This window comes from Anguilla anguilla, chromosome 2 (genome assembly GCF_013347855.1).
Source record: "Anguilla anguilla isolate fAngAng1 chromosome 2, fAngAng1.pri, whole genome shotgun sequence".
NCBI lineage: Eukaryota > Metazoa > Chordata > Actinopteri > Anguilliformes > Anguillidae > Anguilla > Anguilla anguilla.
The window spans coordinates 75,117,105-75,134,062 of record NC_049202.1 but is presented as its reverse complement, the minus strand read 5'-3'; the positions used below and the strand labels follow the sequence as shown (position 1 = coordinate 75,134,062).

General features: G+C 40.4%; 2 protein-coding genes across 10 annotated transcripts in view; both read left to right on the top strand.

Moving 5' to 3' along the window:
* LOC118219987 (zinc finger protein 883-like) overlaps positions 1-8,884 on the top strand; it is a 26,008-nt gene extending 17,124 nt beyond the window's left edge. For 3 of the 4 annotated variants that reach the window (XM_035403569.1, XM_035403570.1, XM_035403571.1), the window contains exon 2: positions 6,617-8,884. In XM_035403569.1, the coding sequence (XP_035259460.1) occupies positions 6,650-8,239 (1,590 nt within the window). In that variant the 5' untranslated portion in view covers positions 6,617-6,649 and the 3' untranslated portion in view covers positions 8,240-8,884. Of the gene's footprint in view, positions 1-1,013; positions 1,188-6,616 lie in introns of those variants that run through there. The other variant, XM_035403568.1, reaches the window with a different exon arrangement.
* LOC118219976 (zinc finger protein 2 homolog) lies at positions 6,787-16,958 on the top strand. 6 transcript variants are annotated; one of them, XM_035403532.1, is made up of 5 exons: positions 6,787-6,844; positions 9,941-10,031; positions 11,532-11,624; positions 12,976-13,066; positions 13,275-16,958. In XM_035403532.1, the coding sequence occupies exons 4-5, from the start codon at positions 13,001-13,003 to the stop codon at positions 14,994-14,996; spliced, it is 1,788 nt and encodes a 595-aa protein (XP_035259423.1). In that variant the 5' UTR covers positions 6,787-6,844; positions 9,941-10,031; positions 11,532-11,624; positions 12,976-13,000; the 3' UTR covers positions 14,997-16,958. The 6 variants fall into 6 exon arrangements, with proteins under 6 accessions (XP_035259423.1, XP_035259424.1, XP_035259426.1 ...); XM_035403533.1 differs by lacking the exon at positions 9,941-10,031 and having other exon boundaries at positions 6,804-6,844; XM_035403535.1 differs by lacking the exon at positions 6,787-6,844 and having other exon boundaries at positions 9,033-10,031; positions 13,281-16,958.

Sequence of the window (16,958 nt, the reverse complement as noted above, 5' to 3'; positions counted from 1 at the left end):
CCCACTGCACAGCAAATGTATTGTTTGTGAATCAAGTAATTATAGCACGTTTGCGTATTTTCTAGCCGGTTGGCTAAGAACAAAGGTGGTCACCGTAAGCACATCGCATCATTGCTAGCTTTTGAAGTTTACTGATTGTGCAATTATATATATAACGGTGAGTGTGGAGAAGTGGTTGCAGCAAAGTGTTTTAATTGTGGTTGGGCCATAGTGTATGATACAGAGGCTGTGATTTTAGAATGGAGATGGAAGTTCAGGAGATGAGAGATACAGAAATGGTGAAATTAGTTTGGGGAGTGAGATAAGGGACAGATTTATGAACAATTGAATCATTAATGATTTATGAATATTTGAATTATGAATGATTTATGAATAATTGAGTGCATGTTGAGGGATAGAAGGTGGATTGAGAATTGAGCTTTGTCAGATCCTTTGCCCTACGTTTTATGTTTCTTCTCGCAAAAGCTGCCGCAAATACCAGCGATAGTGCTTTCAATAGGTCCAGCTGGTGTTTTTTTTTTATTTTAAGCATCACTCAAGATAAGCTATGGTAAGGTAGCTATGAATCATTCATGAACCTTCTGAAGTCATCCTACAGAATAAAATATTTGCGCCCAGAGCAGAGGTTGCTATGCGTTGTTCCTTATCCATCCTCCTTTGCAGAGCACCTCTTAAGTTCACTTGTTGCAGGTCACAAAATTAATCTGAAAGCTACTCACTCGAGGGAAGAGAGCAATGGAAGGGAGTGTGTTTACAGTGGAATCGAATCCAGCCTATATAATCTTAGGACCACCTTCTTTTTTTTAGTTCTGACTTTAAAGTCAGAATTCTGACTTTAAAGTCAGAACTAAAAAAAAAAATAGTACGTGGCCCTAATCCTCTTCCGTAAGATCGTAAAATATAGGTTTTCTTATTTTCCCTTTCTTTTGTGTAATCTGAGGTATGTAAAGCCCAGATGTTACACACTCCGGTACAGTAGGTGGCGGTATGCACCTATATACGTTTTTTACAATCCGCAATTACATTTAAAGAAGAAGAAGAAAAAGAACGGGATGAACCTCCAACTCAATCGCTTTATTGTTCACACAGCTTTTAACGGACGTTTGGGATCATACGCCACTGTTTATGAACTACATCACGATAGACGAACAATTTAGTTGAATTAAGAGTGTCTTCAAACAACAGGGGTAAGTGTTTTAAAACCGTAATCTTGATGCTTTTGCAGTTCTGTTGGTTTTGTTTACCAGGACGCTCCAAATCAGGGCCCTGTTTCATGTCGCTACGTGGGTTACTCAGCTAACCAATTCGTTTGTTGACATTTGTGGATAAACTCAGGATTTTCGGTTTCATGGAGCTACTTCACTGTTTAGCCAGAAATGTACCGAGGCGAGGTACATTATTATTATTATTATCATTATTATTATTATTATTGTTATTATTTAGCGACGCTGACAATATAGGAGAAATGATTAACTTTGTTAATTTGCTTTATTCGTATAGTACAACGTACAGTACGTCCCGTTTGATGACAATAATAAAAGCAAATAAAACCAACAAGCAGGACCCAGGATTACACAGTAAATACAGTAGTAAATAATTAGATAATTAAAACAAGGTAGAGAAGAAAATGAAGAAATAAAATGAGATACAGACAACCATTAAAGCCAAAGAAATGAAAATGTAAGTAGCCTAAGGTAGAGTATCTGTACTGAGCACGGAAAGTCTGCATTGCATCCAAAACGCATGTTGTAGTAGTAATTTATTTCTGTCCTTATTAACAATTTTCCAAAAAGAATGCACATAGAAATAAATAAATAACAATAAGGCATTAAATTAAAAGGAAAACAAAAAATATTGACCGAAAAGGTGTAGACTGAAGCTTTAGCTTATTATACTTACCCTTTTTACATTATGTATTCTAATAGGCAACACTTTCACTACTAGGTTTATGCTATACAAAAACAAAACAGAAACAAAAACAACATTTCCAGACATTTCATACACAATAATGATCATAACTCAGTTTTATATTTGTTTACCACATTATTTTTAAACATTTTTTTAAATTTGCAAAGTGAACTACACATTATTTAATTAATTCCTTGTCACAACTATTCCACAAGTTAACCCCTTTGACAGATATACATCTATTTTTTATATTTGTCCTTACCCTTGTTTTTTTAAACATACCTATTCCCCTAAGTCATTGTGTTAATCAGATTTCCCGGTTGTGCAAGGGTGTACACTATTAAGGAAAGTTTCAATTGCAAGAGGGTTTCACAATGGTAATATTTGCAGAAATATGTAAATTACATAATAATTTACTTAATTGGGCTAATCATCAGTAAATAAATGTTTTCATGAAAATGTAGAATTTCAATAAAGAGGCAATGCGGTATGCTTTTATGTTTAACCTTGACCTGCTGCCAGCTCCTTTTGTAGCTGCTGTCGCATGCACTGACTAATAATATAGGCTAGTTTGACGTTTCAGTGTGTGACAGCAAAGAGCAGAAAGCTTCCTCTCATTTTGGCCGCTGTAGATAGACTACATGGCCAGAAGTATGTGGACACCTGAACATCACACTCGTTCTCAAATCAGGGGCCGTAATATGGAGTTAGACCCCTCTTTGCTGCTATGACAGCCTCCCACTCTTTTCACTTGTTTTTGGAACACGCCTGTTGGTGGAATCACTCCTGTTCAGCCACAAGAGCATTAGTGATGTCGGGCACTGATGTAGGGCGATAAGGTCTGGCTCACAGGCTGCGTTCCAGTTCATCCCAAAGGTGTTTGATGGGGTTCAGGTCAGGGCTCTGCAGGCCGGTCAAGTTCTTTTCTCACAAACTCAAACCATTTCCGTACGTTCCTCACTGTGCATGTCATGCTGAAACAGGAAAGGGCCTTCCCAAACTGTTGCCACAATATTGGAAGCACACAATTCTTCAGAATCTCATTGTATGCTGTAGTTTTAAGATTTCCTTTCACTGGAACTAAGGGGCCTGAACCATGAAAAACAACCCCAGAAAATAAGTCCTCCTCCACCAAACTACAGCTGGCTCTATGCATTTAGGCAGGTAGCGTTCTCCTGTGTTATAGACCAGATAGTAAAGCCTGATTCATCGCTCCAGAGAAAGCGTTTCCACTGCTACAGAGTCCAATGGTGGTGTGCTTTACACCACTCAAGTCAACGCTTGGCAATACGCATTAAGTTTGTGTGTGGCTGCTCGGCTATGGAAACCCATTTCATGAAGCTCTTGACTAAAACAGTTCTTGTGCTGATGTTACTTCCAGAGGCAGTTTGGAACTTGGTAGTGAGTGTTGCAGTCGAGGACAGATTTTTATGTGCTACACGCTTCAGCACTCGGCAGTCCCGTTCTGTGAGCTTGTGTGGCCTACCACAGAACGTTTTGACTCCTAGAACGTTACCACTTAACAATAACAGCACGTACAGTTGATCGAGGGAGCTGTAGCAAGGCTGAAATTTAACAAACTGACCTGTTGGAAAGGTGGCATCCTATGGCAGTGCCATGGTGAAAGTCACTGAGCTCTGCAGTGCGACCCATTTTACTGTCAGTGTTTGTCTATGGAACTTGAGCCGCGTTTCCACCGCAGGAACTATACCCCGGAACTAGGAACCTTTTGAGGAACTCAGTGCGTTTCCACCGCAGGAACTAGGGTCTAAATTTAGTTCTGGGGGCTTTGTTTTACCCCCCAAAACGTTCCTGCTCGGGGGGTAGTACTTTCCGAAAGTACAGGAACCTTTTGGGTGGAGCTTGCAGCGCTGAACATTTCTGATTGGTCGAGTACTCGTAGCATTTGTGTTGTATTTATTTTCCGCCATTACCCGCCATGTTTGAAAATATGCAGCGGCAAACCAATTTATTTTCATAATAACTTCAAATCAAACTTGTATGTTATGCGGCGCAGTAGCCTACTTTTGGTTATAGCCTGTCAACGTCTTGGAATTATAACGTGTGTTCTTCTGTTCTTTTCTTGCTTTAGTATTCGTTTTATAAAATGCTAAGCATTCGTGCTGGGACAGCATATTACGTAGGCTACCAAAACATTCAAACGGATTAATTCGGTTGCTGAATATTTTCTTCCGGATTTTCTTTGTTAGCCCGTTGTAATTGACTCAAAACGTTTGATACAGTTATGTGAGGTATGCGATAGTTCTGCATAATTAACATTGGTGATACAGTACAAGCAAACTGGAAATCACCTTCCGCACTTTTTATCCGGGTAAAATAACAGGTTAATTCTAGTAATCTTCCCTTTAGCTTTTTCAGACTGCCGTAATTTTACTCAATTTTACTGCCATTTTTCAATTCCACGAAAAGACCAGGAAGACTATGGACTCATTTATGGTGCATGGTTCGCATCTGGAGGGCACACTTCGCTGCTCGGCTAGCAGTAACTTCGAAGGAAAGCAAACGGTGGCTGTACCACTACTAATTTACATTTTCACGCAAGTCCGAGTTTTCGTTCTATTCTTGTCATTTTGCGATTAGCCTATATGGAATTGACGACGAGAAAGTAATAAAACAGCAAATTGTTTACAACGTGTGCATGTTTTCTGCTGTTAATGAATGTGTTTGAGAGGATATATGAAAATCAATAAATACAAAAGTAACCATATATAGTTATTGTTGGTAACCCGTTGTATATATGTGGAATAAACCCCTCCGGGCTGTCCCGGTTATTAGAAAATAATGTAGGCTACTTCGGTGGTAGTATGGGGTTACAGAAGAAATCATATGACAGATGGACCGACGACAACGTCAGTGGGCTAATTTGCCTAATCTTCGCGGTACTTTAGACCCCGGTGGAAACGCAGACAACCATTGGCTGAAGGAACCTTTTAGTTCCTGGTAAAGTAGTTCCTGGGACTGAAAGTTCCGGGTAATTTTGGTGGAAACGCGGCTTTGCATGAATGTATGCTTGATTTTATGCTCCTGTTAGCAATGGGTGTTGCTGAAGTAGCCAAACCGTCTAATTAGAAAGGCTGTCCACATACTTTTGGCAGTGTAGGTATATGTTTGTTTTTCTAGTTTGGATTGCTTTCTCTTGAGTTTTTTATTTTAGAGGTGAAATAATATGCCCTCCAGTGTTGACATAATTTCATGATCTACAAGCTCAAAATGCAATTATTTATTCTTTATATCCAGTTATTACTGGTCAGGGTTGCGAGAGGTACTGGAGCCTGTCCCAGCATGCATTGGGTGAGAGACAGGAATACATCGTGGACAGGTCGCCAATCTATTGCAGGGAACTCTAGATATCAGTTTGCTCACTTAGCATGGTACTGGTCCAACGTTACGTCTCTATGAACTGGTCAGTGAAATTACAGCGAGTTAAAGATGTAGCTAAATAAATTAACAACGGCGCTATAGTGTCATCTTGTAGGACTCTTATGGCTGTTCACTAAATTAATCTATGAATTGCACTTTTGTACGTCGCTTTGGATAAAAGCGTCTGCCAAATAAATGTAATGTAATGGAAGCCCGGCTTAAGAAACATCTGGAAATTCAGTAAATATGCGGAATAGGGTTCCATCAAATGTATTGTACTTTTTAGGCAATATTTGAGTTGATGAATTAATTTTCAGCGAGGTAGCCTCATTGACAGTGGCTAAGTGAAATCGATAATGATTCAAAAAATGTAACTTTTTAAATATTTAAGTCGACTTTTGTCGATTATTCATGGCGTGACACATTTTCTGCGGCACTGACCATCCAAAACTTTCACTTAACGTACTCGCCTCATCTGGTGGTCAATGAAGGCTAACAACACACAAACACTTACTACTGGTAGGTTTATTACCTGCTGAGAAGTCTGAGGGGAAATGTTGAGCTCAAAGTCATACACTACTGTCTACATATATTACTGAATGCAAGCCCAATATTGTCTACTTAAATGATGGTTGGTCAGGAAGGAGCCAGTCTAAAGCTGCTGTTTACTGTTTAATACATGAAGGCTACATGCCAATGTTTTATTTTTTTATTAATACGTAGTTTTTAAAAACCCTTTGAAGAGTAGGATTTTGGAAATGTTTGTTTTTCCCCAAAATGTATAAGTCAGTGTTATGGAACTCTGTTGTTTTCAATTACTAGCTCAGAACATTCTAATCACATAGTTGTGATCTTACACTGGAATGAGTTGTTAAAGGAGTGGAGGATTTCTTTCTTTGAATGGCATCAAAGTAGGTGTGGAGAATCATAGAATATTCCTAGTATTGATATCGACTACCAAAATTTTGGTATCAAATTTTGAATTTCTTTTAGGAAAGTAACTTAGGCAGTGAGAAATTTACCATCTGGGTTTGATTATCGTATGATTCCTTGGTTAATACACAACAGCCTTGTTATCAAGCTGTTCATGGCTCTTACACAGACTCAAGTGACCATTTGGCACATTTACTAATTGTGGTTTATTAGTTCCAGTACTTCCTTGTAACATTCGTACACACCATAAGAGTTGTTAGCTATACTAGATTTTCCGGAATTGTTCCAAATTTTGCTCAGGCATCTGAGGGACGGCAGAGTGTAAAGTATGTGTCAGCTGCTGCAGTAGGACCTGTTTGACTAGGACTAAATCCCTTTCCCCGTTTCTCTCCAGGAGCTGCAGTTCTGAACACCTTTGAGCAGCAGCATGATGCAGGCAGGAGTCTGTCTGAGACAGGACACTGAGACAACACTGCCAGAGCTCACTGAGCAGCACTGGATCAGACAGAAAGAAGAGGAACTCAGTGGACTGGAGTCTGTTCACATGGCAGAGTCAGAGACAAAGTGTGCTATACCAGGACTCAACACACTGGAGCTAGAGTGTGTTACAGCACACAGCAGGGTCAGTGATGTACATCACACACACACATCACTAATTAAAACAGAAACTGATTTTGGCTCCACCCACTCTGTGGATCTTATTAAGACTGAGAGCCTTGACTGTACAGAGCTGGGATATGTAACCCATCTGCATCCTGACCAAATCAAAACAGAGACAGATGATGGAGGATACCTTCAGGCAGAACACCCCAGTGACTTGCAAGATATTGTATGTGTTGACATAAAATCTGATCCATTGAAGTGTGAATCCAGTGAAAGTTTAGTTAGTGGTTTTATGAATACTGTGAAGACTGAAGCTGGTGTTAATCACCAAGACCAGATTGAACCATGGCAATGTCCAGTAGAACCAAGCCTAAACTTTAAAAATGAAGAAATTCATCATATGCTGACACAATGTGGGGACTTTACTTATCATTGTGACATAAACAATGAAATTAATCAGGCTGGAATTGTCCAGGAAAGCACAAACAGTCGCAAGCCATACAAGTGTACACTGTGTGAGAAGTGTTTTAGTACAAATTCATCTTTAATTAAGCACATTAGGATTCATTCAGGTGAAAAGCCCTACAAGTGTACACAGTGTGAGAAGCGTTTTGGTACAAAATCTTATTTGCATTTACACCAGAGAATTCATACAGGTGCAAAGCCATACAGTTGCATTCAATGTGGGAAGTGCTTTTCCAGAATGTCTAATTTACGCAGTCACCAGAGAATTCATACGGGTGAAAAGCCGTACAAGTGTGCACTGTGTGAGAAGTGTTTTAGTTTAAAATCTTCTTTAAATACACACCGGAGAATGCATACAGGGGAAAAGCCTTACAAATGTACTCAGTGTGGAAAATGCTTTTCCCAAACAAGTGCTTTAAATTTCCACAAGGTGATTCATACAGGTGAAAAGCCTCATCAATGCCCTCAGTGTAATAAGTGCTTTTCCCAGATACCTAATTTAAGTATTCACCTGAGAATTCATACAGGTGAAAAGCCGTACAAGTGTACACAGTGTGAGAAGTCTTTTAGTACAAAGTCTGCATTAAATGTTCACCAGAGAATTCATACAGGTGAAAAGCCCTACAAATGTGTTCTGTGTGGGAAGTGCTTTTCCACAAAATTTAATTTAAGTAGCCACCATAAAATTCATACTGGTGAAAAACCTTATAAGTGTACACAGTGTGAGAAGTGTTTAAAAACAAAATATGCTTTGAACATACACCTGAGAATTCATACAGGTGAAAAGCCATACAAGTGTACACAGTGTGGTAAGTGTTTTTGTAGAAATTCAGCTTTGAATGAACACTTAAGAATTCATGCAGGTCCCAAGTGGAGCTTGGGGGCGCGTTCAGTGAGTGTGGTGAAACCTGGACCCCACCCCCTGGGGCCCTCTAAGGGGGCCCTGTAATCGCGAGCTTGCACTGCCACACAGACTTTAATAGTGATGAAATTAGTACAACAGTGGTGGTCCTCCCTCAGGGGGCCCCTCTCGCTGGAACATTGATGGTAGAATGTAGCGAGTTGGTTCTATAACAGCCAGCACGATACGCAATTTTTAAAATGAAATATTACTTTGTAGGCTACATAGCCTGCCTGATGACTACAGTAAACAGGCCATTTGTAGAATTTGCAGTGATGGTTGCTCAAGTATCAGAAGAATGTGTTTTAAAAGAGCTAGACAGAACTAAGATGAGAAACTAAGAACTAACTATCAGTTGACTGAAAACATTAAGCTCCCAATGGCTGTGTCCAGACAAGCGACCCAGCCTTCTATGCACCTCCTGCACTGCCTTCACCCCCCTCTGTGGACCATGGCCCTTTGCCTTCCCTGTCTGAATTACTGATAATTGGTGACTCCATCGTGGGGAACATGAGGGCTATATCCCCCATTACATACTGTTTACCAGGCACCAGGGTTTTAAACACCCTTGACTGGATTCCAAGCCTCCACAACAAACATCTGCGTATGCATAATGTTAATGTTGGCACCAATGACACTGTTTTTCAGCCGTCCAAACTTATTAAACATGATTTTATTTGTCTTTTTAACACACTCGAACTGTGGAAAATGTCTTTTTATTTCTGGTCTAATTTCCACTCTTGGTCGAGAGAGAGGATATTTTAGCTATATCTCGCGTAATTTAGCTGTCGTCGTTTGCCAGTATTTACTGTGGCAACTATTACACTGTACTGGAATGTAGCACCCCTTTCTTTGAGCCCCTGCCTACACAGTTTTATTGACAGGTCTTTTGACTTTGGAAATGAAAATTCAAAGGAAGGATTGCATTTTCTTTTTGATTTTTGACATGCCTTATGCCTGACCATGCGAAAATGATAATGCAAACGGAAGCAATGCCATTGCATTTGATTTATGTCACCCTTGTGCCACAAAAACATGAATATGAAATGCCATTTCAAAAATAGTTTTTCATTTTCATGTAAATTATGACAGGGTTGTGTTGTAGTGGGAGAGAAATTGAATATGAAATGGATTTTGCATTTAAATTTTAAAATTGTCAGAACGTGCATGCAAAACACAAAGCGCGCTCTTGGAATTTCATTTCTGAATTATGTAATTGTTTTTCTGCACATCCAATGAAACCGAAATTTATTTGAATTTATTATTTGTTTCATTTTTACATTCTCCTAATTACGTACATTTCTTCTTATCATTGTGCTGTTTTATTATTATTTTTACATTTCTCAGTTTTTTTTAATTTCCTTTTTGTAATTGCAAATTCTTTATTATTATTATTATTATTATTATTATTATTATTATTATTGTTACTTAAACAAAAGAGATATTTGCGCTATTGCCACCAGCCGAGTTCCGGTCAGTGGCCATCTTGGCAGGATTCTACACTTTCGACCATCAAAGGACTATGGGGGATACCTACAATTTGGTGCATCAGAAACTTTTTTTTTTGTTATCCGTATGTGCCATGTAACCTGTCTGCCTCGCCGCGTGATTGCTGTGGTCATAGGAGCTAGATTTTTATATTTGCTTAAGTGCAATATGCAGATACAGACGCGCATCATCCTGTCACAGCCATCTAAAATAATTGGGTCATAAAATAATTGGCTCCGCACCCCCTGTTCTGATACCCAGGCTCGGCCACTGATGCAGGTCTGAAACCCTAAACTGAGGGCGAGGCGGGATTCAATCCTTCAACCGGAGGTTTACCAGTCTGTGACAGTCTGTGAGTACCATGACATAGCTATGCAATGCGTGAATTATCATTAGCAAACCTGTCCGTGGTTTTAAAGAAGAACACAGGCCAGTAAGTACAGAAGAGCTCCCGTTGAATCCATATGGCTTCGCAATATTGTAGCCGGTTAATAACTGAACGTGCAGATGGTACGTCATAACGCAGTGTATACGTGCGGTGAACGGCGGGTAGATATGGTGCAAAAGCAATAATTGAGAAGTAGTAGACAATTATTAATGAGGGTAAAAGCAGGTAAAGAAACGTGTTCCTAGCTAGGCTTGATCCTAGGATCCCATGTTCCCAAGACTGTAACCTTGCCCACTAGGCCACAGGCAGATTAGCTGTTTAAACTGGAAATGTTTCAGAATAAAAAGGTATGGATATTTTGCGGGTGTATGCGAGTTTTTGATTGGGTCGTGAAGGTGAGGATTTGGCTGGTGTCAGTAAAATGTCCAATGGGGAGACGTTGTTAGTGGGATAGGCGGCGGGAAAAATAAGAATGAGAAGAAGAAGAAGAAGAAGAAGGAGAAAACGCAAAATCCCCTTAGTTTGGGGCTTTATTGTGTGGACATGTGAAGTTGTTTATGAATTCTGCCTGTTGAAATGGGGTGGGAATGTACAGAATTTAACGTTTTTAAGGGCTGAGTGTCTGTGGCTGTTGTGGTTATTTCTGTGGGGAACCCTGAAAAGTGCCAAACTCTCGGTGCTGTATAGGTATGGGGCATGCCCCCGCCAAGGCGTAACTTGGCGGGATGGCATACCTGCCATCCCCATTTCGTTTCATAGCATGTGGCCATACTACCATGCCCCCTGCTTCTGCTGAATGGCTGAAGCTAAGTGAGTGTGGGTTTGATTAGTGCTGGGATGGGAGACCGTCTGGGAAAACTCAGTTGCTGCAGGAAGTGGTGTTGGTGAGCCTGCAGGGGACAATCTTCCCATGGGCCAAATAAATCCCAGTGCAGTGAGGGGGACGCTGTGCTGTTGGAGATGTCGTCTTTCGGATGTCACTGTGGTCATTAAAGACCCCATGAAACTTCTCACAATGAGTAGGAGGTTCCCCAGTGTCCTGGCAAAAAATTCCCAACCTGGCTCTCAAACTTGCCACCTAATCATGCCCTGATTTAATTGGCTAAAAAATGTTCACCTTAGCAAATGCATAGTGTGTGTTCTGCTGCAAAATGGCTGCAGTGCATCACCTAGGTGTGTACTACAAGTTGGTGGTGAGTGAGGTGAGTTCCCACTCATCACTGTAAAGCACTTTGAGCGTTTGGAAATGTGCTATATAAATGCAGTGATTCATTCTTTCATTCAGTCAACGGGTTTTGTCAATAGGATCTGAGAACTGGCCTAACCTGCTCCACACTCCAGCTCAATAGGTGGCGGCAATGCACCTTCCATGCGGTTTCAGAGCCGCAATAAACATAATCAATGAAAACAGAAGAAGTAGAGGAAGGGAACGAATTATGAACTGTCGTTTTTTGGTTTACACAGCTTTTACACGGCCATGGATTTCTTCGCTGCTGTGAATTACATCGATTTAACTAAACGATTGCATTGAATTAATAAAGACATCAAGGAATTGAGGTAAGTTTTAAACCATTATCTTGATGCTTTTGCCACGGTGCTGGTGTGGTTATCAAGAGGCTCCAAATCGGGATGCATTCTATTCACTGATTTGCCCTACTCAAAATATCGTGAGAATACTGTTTCTATGTAGTTCTCACGTTTCAGCTAGCCCAAAGTATGGGAAATGTTTATTGAAAAAACGTATGCTGTGCTGCGTGCTTTCGTAAATGAAGTATTAGCCACAAAAACTTGTTTCCGTAGTGCGTCCATTTGTTTTGTTTATTTCCGACCAAAAGCACTTGTATGAGGGGTGGAAGTAACAAAAATGATTAATTAAACGCTGATTCGATTAAATTGCAAGTAAACGTTCCATCAATTGAAATGCAATCAAATTGAATATTGCATCAAATAAAATGCAATTACATCAAATATTGTATTGGATCACTTTGACATTTATTTATTCACTAGTAATTTAATCAGTTCGATGCACTTCAATTCCAATCACTGCTTTTATCAATTCAATTCAGCTTTCGACACCGCTTTTTATCAATTTAAGGGTAGTTTCATATTTCACCAAGTGTCTAGCCTACCCGCCGATGAAGCACTCGTCTATGCGTCTCCACAATCAAACAGGTTTTACATTTCCATATCATTATTAGCTGGTTAGATAGCTAAGCGCACATAGCAGTTAGATAGCCCAATATGCCTACGTGACAGCAAGGGCAGAAACATACCCTGCGCAATCACGCGAACGCAAATGGCAACGTCGGGCGACGCACTGCAAAGCGCACGGCTCAGTTCCACATGCTGAACGTGCGCTCTCGTGTCCATGTAGTGATAATAAACCCGAGTCCTCAAGTGGGCGATCCAGGACAGTTTCAAAAGACTGAGCAGAAGAATGCACACATTGGAAAGTCGGTTAAAAAAACGCTGAAGGAAACTATCTATTTTGCGCAAGAGAGATCCAGTTAGTCAGCGGGAGAGATTGAAACCCCACAATATAGGTCCAGGGGACCGTACGCGCAAATGAAAGAAGCGTGCGATATATATTTGTATATACAAGTCATATTTCACTACTTGTTTGCCACATTTCCTTATTGTGGTTTAGTAGTTTCGGTGCTCTCTTATTGAATTCCTGTACTTCATAAGGCTCACCACCCATCCTGGATTTCCCAGGGTTGTTCTGAATTTTGGTCGCTGACTTTGAAGCAGTTGATTTAATCCCGGTACCGGGAACCTTCCGAGTCCGAGGTTGGATTTGAACCCAGGCTTCTCATTCGTGCAAAGTTTTGTTAGGCGAACGCATTACCAGCCTACTAAAGGCGAAATTTTCTCTAGTGTCCTTGTTTACTTTGTTTTTTTCTCACAGAAACACAAAGCTGAATTGAACAAAAATGCAAACCTGCTCGTGTTCGGCATCTCTTCAGAAAGAGCTTTCTTCCACTTGCTATAAGAAAATGGTAAAAAGAACATACAAAGTGGCAGATGAAGTCGACTGCATTTTTAAAATTCAGCTGAGACTTTGTATCTTCCTCCTCACAATGGTCTCCTCAATCCCTGTATTCAGTTGGGCATCTGCAGAACTGCAGAGTGTAAAGAATGTGTCAGCTGCTGCAGTAGGACCTGTTTGATTAAGACTAAATCCCTTCTTCTGTTTCCCTCCGGGAGCTGCAGTTCTGCACACCTATGAGCAGCAGTATGATGCAGGCAGGAGTCTGTCTGAGACAGGACACTGAGACAACACTACCAGAGCTCACTGAGAAGCACAGGATCAGACAGAAAGAAGAGGAACTCAGTGGACTGGAGCCTGTCCACATGGCAGAGACAGGGTGTGCTGCTCCAGGACTCAACACACTGGAGCCAGAGAGTGTTACAGCACACAGTGGGGTCAGTGATGTACACCACACACACACATCACTGATTAAAATAGAAATAGAAACTGATCTGGACTGCACCCACACTGGGGATCTTAAGACAGAGAGCCAAGTCTTTACACTTGAAAAGGAAACCCATCTGCATCCTGACCAAATCAAAACAGAGGCTGATAATGGAAGATGCCTTCAGGCTGAACACATAAGTGACTCACAGGATATTAAATGTTTTGACATTAAATGTGATCAATTTAAGTGTGAATCCAGTGAAGGTTTAGTGAGCGATGTCATGAATACTGTGATGACAGGAGCTGGTGTTGATCACAAAGAGCAGGCTGAACCATGGCAGTGTGCAGGAGAGCTGAACCCAAATTGTAAAACAGAAGAAACTCATGATCTGATGACCCAAAGTGAGGACTTGTATCGTCACTGTGACATAAGCAATGAAAATAATCGGACCAGAATTGTCCAGAAAAGCACAAACCGTAGCAAGCCATACAAATGCACACAGTGTGAGAAGTGTTTTAGTACAAGTTCAGCTTTAAATAAACACCTTAGCATTCATACTGGTGAAAAGCCATACAAGGGTACACAATGTGAAAAGTATTTTAATAGGAAATCTAATTTAGATACACACCACAGAATTCATTCAGTTGAAAAGCCATACAGTTGCATTCAATGTGGGAAATGCTTTTCCAAAATATCTAATTTACGTATCCACCAGAGAATTCATACAGGTGAAAAGCCATACAAGTGTACCCTGTGTGAGAAGTCTTTTAGTACAAATGCAGCTTTAACTAAACACCTGAGATCTCATACAGGTGAAAGGCCGTACAAATGTCTTCAGTGTGGGAAGTGCTTTTCTAAAATATCTAGTTTAAGTAGCCACCAGAGAATTCATACAGGTGAAAGGCCATACAGGTGTACACAGTGTGATAAGTCTTTCAGTGCAAGTGCAGCTTTAACTAAACACCTGAGAATACATACAGGTGAAAGGCCCTATTTATGTCTTCAGTGTGGAAAGTGCTTTTACGAAACATCTCAATTAAATTGTCACCAGCGAATTCATACAGGTGAGAAGCCGTACAAATGTACACAGTGTGAAAAATGTTTTATTAGAAAATCTCATTTAGAAAGACATCTGAGAAGTCATTCGGGTGAAAAGCCATACAGTTGTCTTCAATGCAGGAAATGCTTTTCCACAATGTCTAATTTAAGTACCCACCAGAGAATTCATACAGGTGAAAAGCCCTACAAGTGTACACAGTGTGAGAAGTGTTTTAGGACAAAATCTTATTTAGATATACACCAGAGGATTCATACTGGTGAAAAGCCATACAAGTGTACACAGTGTGAGAAGTGTTTTAATAGAAAATCTTATTTAGATATACACCAGATAATTCATACAGGTGAAAAACCCTACCAATGTCCTCAGTGTGGGAAGTGTTTTTCCCAGAAATCTAATTTACGTAGCCACCAGAAAATTCATACAGGTGAAAAGCATGTATTTAGTTTTTAAATTAATTTTTTTTTACATTACTCTCTTCAAATTCATGCCATGAATTTTATTTGTGTACCACTTGTTATAGAGACACTGTCAAAAAGGTGCTCTACAGAGAGGTGGGGGGAAGGAAAATTTGGCAAAAACCAGGCCTTAAACTCCCAAAAGAGAGCAAGTGAGATTAAAAATAACTTCCCAGAGGGAAGAGAAATACTCAAACAGTGGTGAGACAAAACTCCCCAATCGGAAGAAATCATGAGAGGAGGCTGGCTATAGAAGGGGAGCCCGTCCTCTGCTGGCTGGCCTTAGTAAAGACAGAATGAATGGTAACGAAAATGAAATAAGGGATCAGTCAGAGCAGTTAGGTAAATGGGTTGGGCAGGTGGCTGTCTGATGTTTTAAACTAGCTGGTGAGATGGAAAGTACAAGTTAAGAGATGTATAATATGTAGTTCAGAGGGGTGGGGCGATGCACCTACGCTGTGTCATGGAGTGAGCTTGAACCAGAAGAGGGATTTGGCTGGAGGGGTCCGTGACTGCTGGTGGGGGAAGAGCAGAAGCTGTTTCAAGTTTGGTTGAAAAAGAAACAATGTGAAAACTGTTTGGATATACTGTAGAAATATTGTAATGTGCTTTCCCACTTGTATTCTGAAAATGTAGAGGCTGTAATTTGTACACTGAACAAAAATGTAAATGCAACACTTATTTTTGCAGGCATTTTTAACGCACTTAAATAATACCTCAAACATTTGTACTATGTGCACAAAATGTTTCCCACGAATTTGTTTATATCACTGTTGGCTAGCATTTCTCCTTTGTCAGAATAATCAATTTCCTGCACAGGAGTGGCATATCAAGATGCTGATTAAAAGCCATGATCACTACACAGGTGTTCCTTATGATGGGGTCAATAGAGGGCCACCCTAAAATGTTGAGTTTTTTGTTGTTCAACACCATGTCACAGATGCCTCAAGAGTTAAGAGATCATGCAGTTGGCATTCTGACTGCAGGAACGTCCTGTAGAGCTGTTGCCAGAGAAATAGATGTTCATTTCCCCACCATAAGCTGCCTCCAGTGTCGTTTCAGAGATTTTGGAAGTTTGTCCAACAGGCCTCAGACCATGTGTGACCACGCCAGCCCAGGACCGCCACATCCAACTTCTTCACCTGCGGGATCGTCTGAGGCCAGCCACACGGACAGCTGATGAAACAGTTGGTTTACAAAAATGTAGAATTTCTGCACAAACTGTCAGAAATCGCCTCAGGGAAGCTCATCTGCGTGCTCGACGTCCTCACCGGGGTCTTGATTTGTCTGCATTTTGGCGTAAAAATCGACGTGAGTGGGCAAGAGCTCACCTTCGATGGCCACTTCTTCCATGTTCTCCCAGTTCTTCCGTGGCCTGTATATTCACCAGACATGTCACCTATTGAGTTTGGGATGCTCTGGACCGGCGCATACGTCAGCGTGTTCCAGTTCCCACTAATATCCAACAACTTCGTACAGCTATTGAAGAGGAGTGGGACAATATTCCACAGGCTACAATCAACAATTTGATCAATTCAATGTGAAGGAGATGCGTTGCATGAGGCAATTGGTGGTCACACAAGATACTGATCGGTATTCTGTTCATTTCGTGGTATCTTCTTTTTGGGGAATATGTGACTAACAAAAGAATATCTGTATCCCACATGAAATCAATATATATGTGCTTAATGAATCTATTTCAGTTGACTTATTTACGTTTATTACTTTTGAACTCATTAAAATCTTCGAAATTGATAAGTGTTGCATTTATATTTTTGTTCAGTATAGGTCAGCTAAAGCTTATAATATAGTTTACGATATCAGGTGAGGATCATTGTTTCACTTTATTGTTCAATGTTGAATGTAAATTGCGTATGACATAATTATACATAGTGAATGTGCACATACAAAGCATTTATGCATTGTGAATTTCTGTATAAACTCTTGTCCTTCACTG